At 40.9% G+C, this 17,378-nt stretch overlaps 1 protein-coding gene across 2 annotated transcripts in view; it reads right to left on the reverse strand.

The window, feature by feature from the left end:
- Positions 1-17,378, reverse strand: part of ugp2 (UDP-glucose pyrophosphorylase 2) — a 55,005-nt gene that overhangs the window by 10,187 nt on the left and 27,440 nt on the right. For both annotated transcript variants that reach the window (XM_012962907.3, NM_001007510.1), the window contains exons 4-6: positions 5,426-5,611; positions 2,870-3,003; positions 1,171-1,468 (exon numbers count right to left, since the gene is read on the reverse strand). In XM_012962907.3, coding sequence (XP_012818361.1) covers positions 1,171-1,468; positions 2,870-3,003; positions 5,426-5,611 — 618 coding nt within the window. The remainder of the gene's footprint in view (positions 1-1,170; positions 1,469-2,869; positions 3,004-5,425; positions 5,612-17,378) is intronic.

Raw genomic sequence — 17,378 nt, forward strand, 5'->3', positions numbered from 1 at the left:
AGGCACCCCTCCTCTGGAGAAGCTTATCCTCATCTAGCTCAGCGCAGCCTCAGTATGCACTATATATGCTGCTAAATGCATCACCTAATTCTACATGTCTCACCTTGCTGACTTCTGATCTTGCCCATTCCCATACCTTGTGTCTCAACCCCTATGTTGGCGCTGTATAAATACATGTTAATAACAATAATAAGGACATAATGTTAAGCCAGACACTATTTCTGTCAAATTCCTAGCAAGAGATTAAAAGATGACAGTTATTAGAGTATAATGAGCCAGTCAGTGCATAACAATCCTAAGTGCAAGCAATAAGGATCTGCAGCCATATTCACTTTTCTGGCAGAATCCTTTATTTTTTATTTAGTTTTTTTTAGGATCAGGTGCTGCCCATATATTTATTATTTTTTCTGTCCTTTAGCTCTGTGCAATAAAATTCTTGTTCAAATTACAAATCCAGAGGCACCAAGCCACAAAGTCATGTGTAAAGCAGTGTTTGCCAGTTATTAGCTTTGGCATCTCTAAGTCTTGTTACGAGGATACAAACATAAACTGCTCAAATATATACATTACTAATGAGTCTACTGCATTTGCATTTCAGGGCATCATTAATTATTGGAAGGAGGAGCCCTTCCATTAAATATCAGCGATCAGAGTTCATACTGTGCCTAAGGCTGAGTGCTTAGTGCAGAATGTGCCAGGCTACAGTTACACACTACAGCAGGCCCTATGTTTCCAAATAAACTATTAAGACCATTGTTCCGTGCAGTTTGGCTGCTGGATCCTGTTCCTGGTGGCGAATGACACTGTAAGCTTTGGCCATCTGGACCAAAGTGTATGGCCCCATGTACTTAGATGAGAAAGGTTTGAGGCCCAGCATTGTACATAATTACCCTTAACAGAACATAAGAGGTTCTCCACTGTTTAATCATTTGCCATAAAGCAAGACAGAACAGTTGCTTTTTAAAATGAAAAGAAGTAGAGACACATATTAAAACCAAGAAATACTGTTACAAGCTGTTTTTGTAGTTACAAAATATACCATCTACTGCATAACTTTACCCAATATTTTCAGGCATACATTAGCACTTTGGTTCTGATAACAGTATGCCATTCATTGTGCAAAAAATATAAACATTATGCATCAGTGAGATGTGCAAAATACAGCCATACCTTGACATCAGCCCTCGTTTTGTCAGTCACCTCCATGACAAATTCACATTTCTTGCCATTTGGTGGATTCATGAGATGATTAAGGATATATAGGTCCACTGTGGCCCCAAGATTGTCAATGTTGGAAACAAAGATGTACTCCTTCCCTTCCCCTATGAGCCTGTCTAGGAGGCCGGAATTATAAAAGCTGGCATAGATATCACCATGACCAGGGGGGTACCACGTCTCAGCATTTTCCACAGAATAGGACAAGTCTTTGGCAATGGGCAATAGTGACTCCTTACTTATCCTTGGGTACCTGAAAGGGAACATGTGTTAGAGCAGTAGTGCCACAAGATATTGCCAGCAAAAAGATATTCTAATCTTTTTTACATATTTTCTAACCTACCTGCAAGGATGGATTTATTAACATACAATATAGGAATTTACATTTTTCCAGTAATCGTGTTATAGTTCTCCATGATCTCACAGAGAAAGAATTACAGCAATTGGCATCACTTGCTTTCCTACTCTTTTCATGCAGCAAGCCAGTCATACAAAATGTTTGTGAGATCACAACCTCGTACGCAAAAGTCTATAAAGTCAGTGGACAGTTGGGGGGTCCTTAAAAGAGACCTTGGAGGGCTGCATAGGGGCAGTGGCAGACGGAGAGATACGTCGCCCCACGACAAATCTTCGTTGCTGCGGGCAACTAATCTCCCTGCAATGCCATCCCACTGGCAAGAATGTAAATTGCCGGTGGAATGGCATACGCGTTGCTACGATTTCCCAAAATTGCCTTGAGAGGAAACTTCGGGCATCTTTCGGAAATCGTAGTGACGCGTATGCCATCCCACCGGTGATTTACATTCTTGCCGGTGGGATGGCATTGCGGTGAGATTAGTCGCCCGCGGCAACAAAGATTTTTTACATGGTGACTTATCTCCGTCTGCCACTGCCCTAAAGGTGCCCATACACCTTCAGATCTGCTCGCTTGGCGACATCTTCTCCCGATATCCCCCACCTACAGGTGGGCGATATCGGGAGAATCCAGGCTAATTTAATCGTTTCGCCCTGGGGCCAAACGATCAAATTATAACGACGGGCATAGGAAAAGTTGGTCCGGAGGTCGCATCAACGAGCTGAAGCGGTCCCCGATCTGACTAGATTTTTTAACCTGCCCGATCGATATCTGGACGATTTCAGGCCAGAAATCAGTCGGGCAGGCCCACCAGTAATGCCCATACACGGGCTGATTAACTGCCGAATCGGTCTAAGGGGCCGATACCGGCAGCTAGAATCAGCCCATGTATGGGGACCTTAAGAGTCTCCAGATAACAGGCTCTCTGACTTAGTCTCTCTGACTTTGCTTACATCCTTTGGTCACGACTTCTCTTCTTGGCTGTCAGTGACCCCAATTAAAAGCTGGGAAGATGTAAGAGAAAGGCAAAAATAAATAATGAAGACCAAAAAGTTGATAAGGAGCAGCACATTCTATGATACAGTAAAAGTTAACACAAAGGTGAAGCCCTACATTCTACACTGAGTGATCTTGACAAAGTTCTTGTGGAAGGAATATATCTCGATATTGATTCTGTATCTACAATTGCAACCAGAAAGCAAGGAAGAACTGGCGTTTTGCTGTGAGGATAGTAGCACTAAGAAATATCACATGCAAGAGCTACAAAGTGACAGAGTGCTAATGTGAATAGCACAGTACCTGCTCTGATTAAAAGTATGAATCTTCACTCGACAGTGACTGTACTTCTGTAGGATCTTCTTGGTATCTTCATCTGTGTTGAAAGAGTTCATCAGGACAAGGGGAACATCTGTGTTGTATACTGTATTCAAGTGCTGGGGAGAAACACAATCCAACTTTATAAACCTCCTAGAATTTCCAAATGACTCAATATCTGGCACTAATGAAATCTCACATCCATCAAGCACGGAGCTGTGTGCAGGTCATGAGGAGATATTCAATACATTATTTCTCTGACTGTTGGAAATGCCAGTCTGGGATTTTGTGTAGAGAAGCTGTAGCTTAGACACATAAGCTTTAGGCTAGGCTCTCCGGCATACAGGCATCTTTTTGTTTTGCTTGCTAAGTCTAAAGGCTTATTGGAAAACTAAATGATCTAGAGCTTTCTTGATTTTAATAATTTGGATTTTAATATAATATCCCTTGCCTACTGGTATTTTGGTTCCCCTTGGTTGACCTTTTCCTCAGCTTTCATCTGATTAAGTTAGTTGTGAGAACATAAGGAGACAAAATCTGACGGAAATTTCTGCACTTGGAAGCATCGAAAACCAATTTTGAGATAGGAATAGGAAAAGCAGAACCAGGCAACAGCACCTATATTGTAGGCTGAGCTGGCAGCTTTAGTCTTGCCTGAGCAGCCATTGTCTATCTAAAAAAAAGTCATTATTTAACAGGTAGTCTGGGGGGGAGGGGGTTGTATGACATAATGGTGCTGTAAATTAGAAAAAGAAACAAATATTGGATTGGTTGCTAGGGGTACCTGTACAATTTAGCAACTATGTTAGTAAATCAGCCCATGTGCCTTAGGTTTATTCATAACCTGTAAGGAAAGACCTCACATCTATGGCAGAGTAGTAGTAGTAGTAATCCCCTATAACAGGCAGAATTCTGGAGAAAAATGATTTATGTCTATGCAGTCTGCTTAGTGTGTGTGACTACTGTACCCTTTGTCATGTAAAGAATCACAAAACAAAGCACTGGAGATGGTGGTATGAGAGATTAGTGTATTGTCACTAGGAAAGATGTTTTTACTAGAGTGCATTTTGTGTATCTGTTTATGACTTGGAAAAATTACATAATAGATTATGAATGATTAATTGCCAAACGATATTACAAACCTAGAGCACAGGTCATGTGATACAGTATAGAAGATAGCACATTCTGAACTGCTCTGCCATCGACTTTGACTGTGTGTTCAGTGCAATAAAGATAAATTTGCCCTTTAATACTCCAGTTACAGAGAACCACAGTATACATTTGGCAATAAGTTTACAAAACAGGGTTCTACAAGCAGGGACCTCCCTTATCCCTCATCTCCCATAATCATTGCCACTGTGTTGGTTTATATTTATTTATTGCATGTCAGTCCCCTTGCTCGTACTATTACTGCACTGGAAGAATGTGCTGAGGAGTCAGTACTGTATATAAATAAAGCTATACAAGTAGTTTAAGTACTACTATTAAAGATGCTTAAGAGTAGCAATAAAGTTACATGATAACTACTATACGACCATGGTTCACACAGTGAACAAAACAAGCAGATTTTTGCCTGGTACACACCAAAGCTAACACCGCACTCCTTCTCAGCTCAGCCTCCAATATGTTTTTCATCGTCCAGCTGAACAAAGTGAATTTCTTAGAACAGATGTTTTATTGCATAAGCCCTATGCTCCTTTAACCTCAGCATTCCTGTGAATGCCCCAATGACGGGAAATGAGGCGCATTGCTGTCCGCTGCAGATGAAAAACATGATGAGGCTGAGAGGAGGAGGAGGAACAATGTCACTGTGTTTGCGTGTACGACACTTACTCCTAGTTACACAACAGCTGATTTCAGCAACAACTGAATAAATTATTTCTAGAGAAAGTATTTAAATACTTTCCAAAAGTAACAGCAAATCTACTGTGATTGCAAGCACTGGATCATGGCAAACTGATACTGATGCTGTAAGCTTGCTCTTCAATAGCTGGCAGCAAGCAGAATTGCATGAACAGATGTAATTTGACATGCTAGAATTTAAAGTTAAAGGGACAACAGGAATACCCTCCTAAGCTCCTAACAGCTTTCTGATGTGGCTGCACCCAGAGCCACTGCATTGGCCTGGGTGTAGGCACACAGAGTGGATTTCGGTGCAGAAATGCTTGAGCGTGCATTTTTCTGCCTAAATCTGCTCTGTATGCTGGGCAACACAGCGTCTCCAAGTGCAGGTACATCAGAAAGCTATTAGGACCCTAGGTGGTGTAGAACTAGCCTAAGGGCTCCTGGAAAATATATGGGAATGCATGTTTATTGTAAGTGAATTTATTTTTGCATTTCTAATGCAATCATTTGTGAATGTTGTAATATTTAAAGATGCATTTTTCTGCAGACCACTGGGTACCACTTTGCCTTTGCTAACTCTTTCATGAAGAGCTACGTCAGTCTGCAACTCACATTGTAATGTAGCTTGGGGGCTTGCAGGCTTAATCATGGTTAAAGTAATTTGCAAAGTTAGATCCAAACATCCTCTGCACTTACCTCTATTTGCTTCACAGTAAGATCTAGGAAAGTATTCTCATTACGAACGCCAATCAGGCTTTTGGGACCTTTGCAGCCCATGCTTGTACCCAAACCGCCATTAAGCTTTACCACAACCAGCTTGTTCAGGACCGAAGCTATGTTATCTGGAAGGCCTTTTGCCTTTATCTTCTCGTATGGCTGAATCTTTAACAAAAAAAAAAATTAAATTAAATTAGAGAAGGGAACAAGAAATCAATGTGACCTTTCATTATGTAAAGCAGAGGTGCCCGATGCATATGTTACAATGTGCCCTTTTATTAAGTACTATTCATGGAGCAAATGAAAGAGCAAGTAACAGGATCCTAGTGGAAGAGGAACTTCAAGCTGCCAAACATTTCTTTGAGGTAAAGCAAAGGCCAGAATTACGAGGGTTATTAACTGAACAGGAATAGGAGCAAAAGTGGCAGGAACTCTTATAAACTGCTGCTTCAGTGGGAAGCAGAGAATTCAGTCTAAATGACTTTTGTGCACGGGGTATATAATATACCTTACACGGATCACTATCACTGACCTACTAAGCTCATACAAGGCTTCCCAACAGAAAGTACTTTAGGAAACAATATATTTTTATAGAAGCTATTTGTATGTCACAGTATGCATATGGCAAGCATTTCACACATCGTGTGACATTTTACTAAAATTTCATATAGGACACCATCATAACCCTGCCCCTTAAAATTTACCTTAATATGAACTTTTATTATGATGTGGAGATTGCAATTGGTCTTTATTTTTTATTATTTAACAATAACAATAAAATTGTAGCCTAACAGAACAATATTTTTGTGGCTGTCTGGGTTAGTGACCCCCATTTGAAAGCTGGAAAAAGGCAGAAGAAGGTAAATAATAAAAAAAAACTAAATTAAAAAGGTGCAATGAACTGGCAATTCTATAACATACTAAATGTTAACTTAAAGGTTAACCAACCATTTTTGTTGGGTGGGGGGGGAGGTTACTTAAGCCCATTTATTTACGTTATATTTTTATTTAAATTAACATCATATTACACTTAGATTGTAAGCTCTACGGGGCAGGGACCTCCTTCCTACCACATGGTACTTATTCCCTGTGCATTTATATATATTTACTGTATTTATTTATTATAATACTTGTCCGCCCTGTGTGTAATTTTGTATTTTGTAAGACTGTACAGTGCTGTGTACCCATGGCCGCCATCAGAAATCACGGGGCCCCTCACAAAAAAGTTTTCTGGGCCCCCCCCTCCTCCCACACCCCCAATGGCCCCTCCCCCAGTGACCCCTCCCATCAATACAAAGAACATAAAACATTGGTAGCCAGGGCCCCCTAAAACATTGGTGTCCAGGAGTTACATTTTGCATTGGTGCCAGTGCAGGTACAGCGTCTCCAAGTGCAGGTACATCAGAAAGCTATTAGGACCCTAGGTGGTGTAGAACTAGCCTAAGGGCTCCTGGAAAATATATGGGAATGCAGGGGCCGGCCGACCTGCTGCCGTGGTGTCCTCCGGTATGTGCCGCGGCTCCCAGCTACTTCTGCGCTTTTATAAGGTTGCGCCCCGTGCGTGTGACGTCAGCACGCACGGGCGCAACCTTATAAAAGCGGAGAAGTAGCGGCACATACCAGAGGACGCCGCCGGAGCCGGAGGAAGCGAGGGCCTGGACTTGATTAAAGGGGGCCCGAGCTAAGAAAACTTTAGCGCGGCCGGGCCCCCTTTAAAGCTAAAAACGTCCGGGCCCGGGACAATCGTACCCCCTGTGCCCCCCTGATGGCGGCCCTGTGTGTACCCTTGTGGCGCTTTATAAATAAAGTTATACATACATACATACATACTCCAATGTATTATATGCTATGATTATTTTTTGTTTGAGCTTTACCTCGCCCTTATCATTCGCCCACCTCTTTATGAAGATCTCTCCATGTTGCACATATATAAATCGAATTCTTACACATGATGAGGATAGCTTATCATGTACTTAGTAATTAGTAATAAATATATCTAGACTTTCGGTGGAAACATGCAATAGAAACACGCAATAGAAACACAAGAGCAGGCAGAGCTGATAAAGTTACATAGTACAATAGCTGACAAGGGACACAGGACTAAGGTGTGTTTTTCTCTTAATGGAAGGCAAATATTTTCCTTGAAACAGCAGCAAACACAGTGCTGTTAGTTCTATCCTGGTTAAGTCAGACTGTATAACACTGGCGCACAATTCTTACTCCCACACTCTGTGTGAGCTATCTCCCTAGTTCTGCAAGTTCATAAGGTCCATTATATGACACAGATTACTGAAGGGACTCAGTTCCGTGCAGAAACACCTCAGGGAGCTTTACCAGCTAAAAGCCCATGACTCATAGTGAAAGGAAAGGAAAATGTGAGGTGAAATTTACATATTGCGAAACTGGAAAAATGAGCTCTCCAAAACCTGATCCTGTTGTTCCCCCACTCCATATGTAAGTGGTTTATTCTGCACATGAACGGCACATCTTTTCTTGTAAAGGAAATGGCTTCAGAGATCACAATTGATTTCAGATTTACCGATAGCTGTAGGTACTGCAGTTAATTACCAGCTGGAGAGCCCCATAGTTCCCTCATATTGTGGCCCCAGCACATAAATCTAGGGCTTCATTAGATCATAGGTTCCCATGGGAAGCACAGACAGCAATATCACTTGACTAATCAAATAACTGAAACAACACTATTCATTGGTGGGGATAAAGGCAGCAGCTGATTATATCAAATGCAAAGCTAAATTATTGATACGCCAAGTTTATATAACTCATTAACTAAATGCCGATAGTTAGATACCCAGCGGTCTCATTACCGTAAGCTCCACCTCCACAATAGAGCAAAACTCATTAGCTCAACCATACATAAGCAGCTGGGACAATATCAACTTTTAAAAATTAGTACTAATAATAATTATAAACTTAAAGCATTCTTAACATGGGGAGGTCATACCCCTGTACCACTCTTTTGTCTTTTTGTTGCTAGCCCACTATTAGAATCTACCCCTGCCAATAAAATCTTGGGATACCTAAGCTACTGTACATGACCCTTAAGTAAATTGCCTGGAACCAGATGTTAACCCCTGTAATGGTGGTCACTTTCCCAAACGCCTGAGGACTCAGAGTCCCCAGCCTCCAAGACTGAAGGGATAACTCTTGTAACTGTTTGTATTGAACACAGGCACATTACATACAGTAAGATGCAGTGGGACTGTGCACCAAACGTACATGATACAGTGGTAGGCAGTAGGCATTGGTACTCTAAACACATTAAATAGAATGAGAAGCAGTAAGTACCAGGCACGGACTGACAATCTGTGGGTTCAGGCAAATGCCAGAGGAGCTGCTGTAAGATGCCATAGACAGTCACTATTTATTGGGCTGGTGGGGGCTGTTTGGGTCTGTGTACTTGAAATGCCAGGGTCTATTTTGAATCCCAGTCTGGACCTGGCGAGTACTGGCACCAAAGATTATATTATAAAGGGAAAAGAAGTGGGTATGGACACCCCAAGTATTTTACAAGTACATCATATACAGTTAGAGTCAGTGAGTACCGAAACTGTAAAAACATTCTATGCTGTGAAAAGCAAGGGTACATGCACCTAGAAGAACCTACTGCAGAACCGCCAAGTTGTAAAATGCCTGCTAAGATGAAGGTGAGCCTAGGCAGGATCACCAGCTGCACAAATTTTAGTTCTACAGTCCAAATAAAGATGAATATTTTAATGTATTTAATTCTGAAAGTGTTTTACCAAACATACAGCATTATAAGATAAGAAGATAAACTGGGCAGGGCATTACTGGGGCATAACAAGGGGGCTGTCTACTTTACTTTTAAATAACAGCCTTGACCATTGCCCATTATTTACTTGCTAGGACAAAGAAATGCCAATTGGGTGGCAACCCTACTGCTTAGTCAAAAACTGGGTAAATATTTATTCATCTATCTATGAATAATTACTTTCCTTTCAATAATTTCAATAAATTCTAACTACTATAATCTGTAATATCACCCATGATCACTGATCATAAAATACAGGTGAGCAGGGCGTCCATTCAAGGTACAGGTGTAGGATCCCATATTTGGAAACCCGTTATCCAGAAAGTTCCAAATTACAGAAAGGCAATCTCCTATACACTGCATTTTAAGCAAATGATTCTTATTTTTAGAAAATTACTTTTTCTCTATAATATTAAAACAATACCTTGTACTTGATCAAAATAAAGATGTAATTAATCCTTATTGTATGCAAAACAATCTTATTGGGTTTATTTAATGTTTAAATGATTTTTTAGTAAACAAATCATGGAGATCTAAACTATGGAAAGATCCCTTATCCAAAAGACCCCAGGTCCCAAGCATTCTGGGGAGATCCCATACCTGTACAGCTAAATCCTGCCTGTGTGGCCAGTGCCTTTGGTGCTAAGATACAAATGAAAAGTGTTAAAAACAGAGGCGTGGATCCACATGGGATTCTAGAAACTTTGTTCTCAACAGATCATTTCTTGTACCTGAGAACCAATCTGTCAAGACACACCAGATTCTGGTTAGGTCAGTGCCACATAGAATCTGTCACATTTGAGGTGCTGCCAAGATTCTAGACATGCTTCACTGGCTGCCAGCACCAGGAATCCCTTGTGTTTTTTTGCCAGCAATGTCAAACAAAGCACTAACCTGTATTTACAATGTTAAAGGCTTTGTTACTAGAAATGCTGCATTCCTGGCACACAGCTGTAAGTTCAGTAGGGGAACTTTGCTCATTACAATATATAAGTTTACTGTACCACACACCTCTGTAAAATATGCACTACTGCATTAAAGTTCTACTGTATGTAACATAATGCACTGTGGCCCACCATATTTGAAAACAAGAGAACATGCCTCTAAAGGTGACCATACAAAAGCCATGCAGAAGCCTATCTGCTCATGTATACGGCCCTCTGACAGGCCTGCTTGCCTGATATCTGGCTGAAAATCGAGCAGATGTTGATCAGGCAGATTTAAAAATCCCATTGGGACTAGGCTGTATGGTCTTGCCCCAATGGCCTGTATCCCCGTTGTATTGATTCAATCTTTTGGCGTTCTAATTAGATCTAAATTTCTTCCAAGCTGCTTTACAAACCTGAGCACAGTAAAAACCTGGCAACAGAAAGTTCCACCTCAAAGGGTCTATGTTTTATAGCAGCTTTACTTCCAACTCCCAGGTAGCAGAACTCTGTAAGAAAAATGTTAGACTCTCTCTCCTCTTCCTTCTTCTGTCTTGGTGCTGCTTGCACATGAGCAGTAGAGTGAAAAGCTGGACTTGAACAAAAAAGTCGGCTTTTTCACTGTACTGCGCATGCGCCGGCCCGGGGATTCTGAAGATAGATGAGAGAAGGAAGAGGATTGCAGCTACCCTGGGCCCGTTTGGTTTTCTGTTAACAGGAGCACCAACCCGGGGCATCAGGTAAGTGATTACAATCCCTGGGAGGTGCCTAACATTTGGCACCCCCCGCCCCCGTGATTTTACCTTTCCGTCTCCTTTTTTATTTCATTTAAGTTGCTCACATTAGTCTTTTTGTTCTCTTTTTGGCCCAGTAAATTCATCTCTATATATTTAATAGCTGACAAGACCTTGTTGACAAAATATTTGAGCTAGACAATGTATGTTTGTGTGTGCTTTGCCCATGTTGACTGCAGAACACTAAAAAACTTCTGCAGAACTTCTCTGAATTAAAATAAAATGTCAGTTAAAAATGTCTGGTGGCTGGCCATGATTGATTGCCTTGGCTGGTAAGTGGCCACTTGCTACAGCAATGAAACAAAATGACAAGGTGCAAGCTGTAACTTACTTTTTTTCCCTCAAGTAATAATACCAAGTGAGGGAATGATTCAGTGAACATAACATGGGATAACAATGAATTAGAAGGTTTTTAGACAGATACGTGTCTGTACATTACCCCTCTGTTTGGGTTAATCGGAGAAACCCCTCCCCTCAATTCATACTGCCACATGTGAACACCAATCCGGCATTATCAGTAACTTCACACACAGCCGCAGATTAGAACAATTCAATGAATGACAATATTGGATGGAGTTTTCCATTTTGTAGGTGACAATTATAAAAAAAAAAAAAAAATATAAAAGAATTTAAAGCTGCAACTTTAGAAACCTTTGATCTCCTTTCAACACTTGGCAAACTTCCCTGACTTTATTGGTAGCAGCAAAATAAACATAACTAATATTAGACTCAGCAGAAAAAAGAGCCGCACACAGCAAAGTGCACGAGGGAAACTCCACCAAACAAACTGGTTTTATGTAATTCAACAAAATGGAATTTTAAGCCACTTTCCAACATTCATCTTCGATAGATATTTGCAGGTGTAACTGGAAGAAAAGTAGTGTCTGTTTCTCTCTTTCTGTTCTCTGGTTCTTAAGCAATGTGGAAGAATTCAGTTTTCCTCTAGGTTTAATTATTAGTTTGTAATTAATTAGTAATTATTCTGCTACATTTGATTTTTTTTAACATTTACAAAAAACATTGAAAATGTTTAATTGAAGTTGCAAAGTTTGTTAGAATAGCATTGTGTTACATTGTGCAGTTATTAGTTGAAGGTTCCCTTTAACTAATTTTTAGCCACAGAGAGTGACCAACAAGTGACATTTAGGGGTGACAATGGTTGGCCCCAAAGGCCATTTAAACTCTTCTGCACAGTGCCTTCTTGTTGTATGCATGTGTGTGTATGTATGTATGTATGTATGTATGTCCCAAGCCTATGAGCTGGGCACAGGATATGGCAAGGACGAAAGCTGGATCTGTCAGGTTGGGTCATTTTTACAAAGAGACAGTAAAATATAACCAGAGTAAGCAAAATGCAGTTTAGGTCCAATATAGGGGGTAATTAACTAAAGATATTGCCTTGATCAAATGCCACCAGTACATTTAACTGCCCCAGATAAATATTATATCACTTATATTATTAATAGAGGTAATGGATAAGACTACAGTAAGAGGGGAAAGGTGACACTAGAGGTTGGGTAATTTTGATCCACGTCTGGGTGTGAGCCAAAAAACAAACATGGAGTAGCATTAGTTTTCCTGTTTAGCTCAAGAAATTAACAAAAACCATAGTTTTTGTGATTAAAACAATAGGAAAAATGTATGTTCTGCATAAGTCTTATTTATTGAACTTATGTTGAATGGTGGTATACTTTAAAGAACCTGTAACGACCACTCAACAGCTTGGACAGTTCTTTTTCAATTAGGCCCTTCATGTATTCATGAATCAGTCAGTCTATCTGCAATAAAGTCAAAAAGGAGTATCTGTCTGCATATAGGCAATAATAGGCTCATTAAATCAAATATCTTATTGGCTACAATGCTTCCGTGCTTGTGAATGACCCCCCTCAGTTTTTAGCAGGCTGTTCCTAAACAAACAGTCACTACATACTATGTACAGTGGCACTACAGTAAACAGATTACTATGTGTACAACCATTCAGCATTTTTATTTTCTCAGCTGTCTCCTCAGTAAGACATGTTTTACAGTCTAGGAGCAAAGTCCAAGCTGTGAATCTCCATTTTATTGTTAAACTGAGTTTCCACAACCACTTGGACTCTATATATTATATGAACAACTGACATAGCCTCCCATCTAGCCAGATGCCAGAGCTTATGGGAGACATTGAGGCTGCAGCTGCATGAGCAGAGAACAGCAGAACATGCCTGCCAAAGCCTGGCTAAGTTGTTTATTAACTACCATAGAGACCTTCAAAGTAACCAACAAAATATGTTATGGCAACTTACCCTGTATATGGAAGAACTTTATGTAAGGGCAAATATATATTACCTATCTAAACTACTCCAGCTTATGTTGCTATGGCAGGTTCTCCATAAGAGACTGTAGAGGCAAACTTTGCAACTACACGTGTGGGATCACTTATCTGAAAAACCGTTATCCAGAAAGCTCCGAATTACAGAAAACCCGTCTCTCGTACACTAAATTTTAATCAAGTAATTCAGAATTTTAAAAACAGATTTCCTTTTTCTCTGTAGAAATAAAACAGTACCTTTTAATTGGTCCCAACTAACATATAAATAATTATTTTTGGATACAACAAATTACGGAAAGACCTCTTATCCGGAATACCCTTGGTCCCAAGCATTCTGGATAATGGGTCCTATACCTGTACAAAGAGAAACCAACAGGCACTCACTGCCATTTAAACAGATACTTTTACAATAATTTTGTAATAAGTGCTATATTACTTTTTAATTTTTTTAATTCATTCTACTATTTAAAATTCACTATTATGCATGATCCTGTTCTTGCAGAAACAGACAGCACAGAGCTCAGAGCTTGGGGGCTGGGCACTAAGTGGTGTGCTTTTGCGCCCCCCTGATGTCCCCCTATAGACTATCATTATATGTTTTGACTAAAGTGCTAATATGACAATTGGAACTAAGTGGGAAATGAATATTCAGCATTGCAGAAAATTTCTGAGCAAATTGTGACCTGAAAGAATGCTATAAACAACTCCAGTCTTAAGGTAACCTGCTTTTGGATGGTAAGGGTGTGTCTATTAGAGCTGTGACAGACAGGGAGATTAGTTGGCGCATGACAAATCTCCCTGAACTGCCATCCCACCAGCTAGAGTGTAAATCGCCGGTGGGATGGCATACGCATCGTCGCAGAAGTTTCCTCTCAAGGCAACTTCCGCAAATCGCGGCGCCGCTTATGCCATCCCACTGGCGATTTACATTCTAGCCGGTGGGATGGCATTTCGGGGAGATTAGTCGCCGCTGTCACAGCCCTATATATAGGGGGACCTATTACCTCTTAGTACATGTAATGTTTTTGCAACAAATGGTCACTGCCTCTCACAGTATTTCATGTATTTGTGGTGTCAGTACTCACTGCATAACAGGATGTAAGGATAACATTCTTGGAACTCTCTGTACCATTGTTTTCATTATTTACTGTACAACCTGTTTCAGATAGTCTAAAGATGATGGCAAAAAAGAAGCTTTTTTTTAAACTGGGAGAGACACGCCTAAAACCACCCATGCTGCTTGTTATTGATCTAAATTGAAACCATCTGACATAACAAGTAAACACATTTCTCAGCATAAGGGCATTTTAATACCAGCAACATTAGGCAATTTCTATTAGGGCTATGGTACACTGGATGTTTTGTCTATCAGAGGTCAGTGGCAGCTAAAATGCCCCAGTCCCCACTCCTGATAACATTAAGTGTAATGATCCAAGTGACGCCCCATGCATAAGTATTTTTCCATAGCCTTAAAGTGAATGGGAGGCAGCAATAGAAGCTTTGTCCATTTCTCCACAAATTTAAACACAGCGTAGTTTCTCCAACAGCATGTACTGATATATATCAGTCTGGGCAGCAGAATTCTTCAGGACAGAAAGTCAGGGAAAGCTGCTATCTTGTTACCTTGTGAGGCCATGCTAAACTAACAAGGCACTGTTCACATCAGCTGGTGGGGGCAGGGCTACTGCCTTCAATTTGCAGGGTAGCAGTAAAGAAAGACTGCAGTTTATCAATGCTTTATGAGGAACTCCATTAACTGATACATTTTGAAAACAGCATGTTTCCCTGTGACAGTATCCCTTTAAATGACTTTACATAAATAGGTAAGCACTATATAAGTAACAGAGTATAAATAAAATAAACCAGAAATGTGATCATCAGGCCTATATTAAGAAAAGACTGCTACTTCTTTTTTCTTCCAGAAAATGAGGAAAGCTGTGTAGTACACTGGCTCTTCTCCATCAATACTGGCAGGATGTTAAACAGGACTCTGCTTCACCTTAATTCAGTTTTAATGCCATGCAAACAATTGCACAATACCGGGTTACTGACCTAGCTGACATAACTTTTCAAGCAGAGATACCCATCTTCCACAAAGTCAAACATCCTTGCTGAGAATGTGCATAACTATATGCACGCCTTTTATCATAAGGGATAGGCTGTTACAGTAAAAGGTAAAAGACAAAGACGACTGTATGACGTGTGAACATATACTATAACACTTCCTGTTCAGTAGTTTAGACAGGACATAAAACCTGTTTAATGCAGCTATTCACATGTCCTGTTCATCTGAATTGACAATCACCATAAACTATTTGAATATAGACATATATACTGTACGCGCCAGTCGTGCTAAGCAGAACCTGTCAAATGATGCCAATGAAAAGGCTCTAGGGCAGGGATCCCCAAACTTTTATACCCATGAGCCACATGCAAAGACTTGGGAGCAACACAGGAATAAATCATGTTCCTGGGGCGTGCCAAATAAGGACTGTTATTGGCTATTTGGTAGGCCCTATATGGACTGGCAGCTGTCAGGAGGCTCTGTGTGGCACTGCATGTGGTTTTTATGTAACCAAAACTTGCCTCCAAGCCAAGAATTCAAAAATAAGTACCTGCTTTAAGGCCACTGGAAGCAACATCCAACAAGTTGCTCATGAGCCACTAGTTGGGGATCACTGCTCTAGGGCAAGCCTCATCAGTGGCTGCATGATACAAAGCAAAGGCCAGATAGGGGAAGAGAATATTCTCTGTGACAAGGGGGATGGAAAGGTCTTCCCAAAGTTCCTTGCTTTGGTCAAGAACAGCCCTGGATGTAGAAGTTCAGTGAGACTATCCCCAAAGCTGCTCTATTAATCCCCATAATAAAATGTCATTAAGAGTCACTGCCTTCAATCAAATGAGCTGTCCATTTGAAACCACTTCCCTGGTTTCACATAAACTGCACCAAAAGGGGCAAAACCAGGAAGCATTTTGTATCTTTAGGGCAGTGTTCCCCAACCAGTGGCTCGTCAACAACATGTTGTTCACCCACCCTTTGGATGTTGCTCTCAGTGGCCTCAATGCAGGTGTTCATTTTTTAATTTCTGACTTGAAGGCAAGTTAAGGAGTCAAAAAAAACATGTGAAATGCCAAACAGAACCTTCTGTAGGCTGCTAGTCCACATAGGTGCTATTAACTAGCCAATTATAGATCATATTTGCACCCCAAGAGCCTGTTTCATGCTTGTGTTGCTCTCCAACACATTTTCCATTTAAATGTGGCTCACGGGTATAAAAGGTTGGGGATCCCTCCTTAAGGGTATAGGGCAGGGAGCCACATTTAAGTGGAACCTACCAGCATCCAGTATGGCTTGTCCCACAAAGATTAGGAGCTTTCTGGGTTAATTTAACTTTTGCAGGGATAGTGGACTATGTAGGCAGCTACAAGAGTGCAACTCCTAACTTCTCTGTATGACAAGAATCTCTGGCCCCTAGGTTGCTTTAGGACAGTGGTACACGGGGAGATTAGTAGCCCCGCAACAAATCTTCTTTGTCGCGGGCGACTAATCTCCCCGCAATGCCATTCCACCGGCGAACATGTCCCGATGTCCCGCAGTCGCCCAAAGTTGTCTTCGGAGGAAACTTTGGCGACTCTGGGACATCGCAGTGACACGTATGCCATCCCACCAGCAATTTACATTCTAGCTGGTGGGATGAAATTGCGGGGAGATTAGTCGCCCAAGACAAAGAAGATTTGTCGCGGGGCGACTAATCTCCCCGTGTACCACTGCCCTTAAAGGAAACATGGATAGTGAGGTGGGTTAGTCTGGCTCAATCAATTATCCTGAATGAAGACCATGCCCTTCTCTAACTTTCTTGGCACAATGTTTCTGGCAATTTACCTGTATCCTTGTATAGTAAGTAACATGTGCTCCCAACCCATTTTACTGTTTGCTCTCGTCGGCCTGGCCATCTGACCTCATGTCTTTCCTCATCACAGTTTTCTATACTCCCCCCTAATATAGCTAACAGGTCTAAGGAATATACTTCCGCTTTATAAACAAACCATTATGAAAATAAAACGTGTAGGCACAGAGTGGAGAAAGTGACTCCTGTTAATGACAATTTAA

Source organism: Xenopus tropicalis, chromosome 5 (genome assembly GCF_000004195.4).
Source record: "Xenopus tropicalis strain Nigerian chromosome 5, UCB_Xtro_10.0, whole genome shotgun sequence".
Lineage (NCBI taxonomy): Eukaryota > Metazoa > Chordata > Amphibia > Anura > Pipidae > Xenopus > Xenopus tropicalis.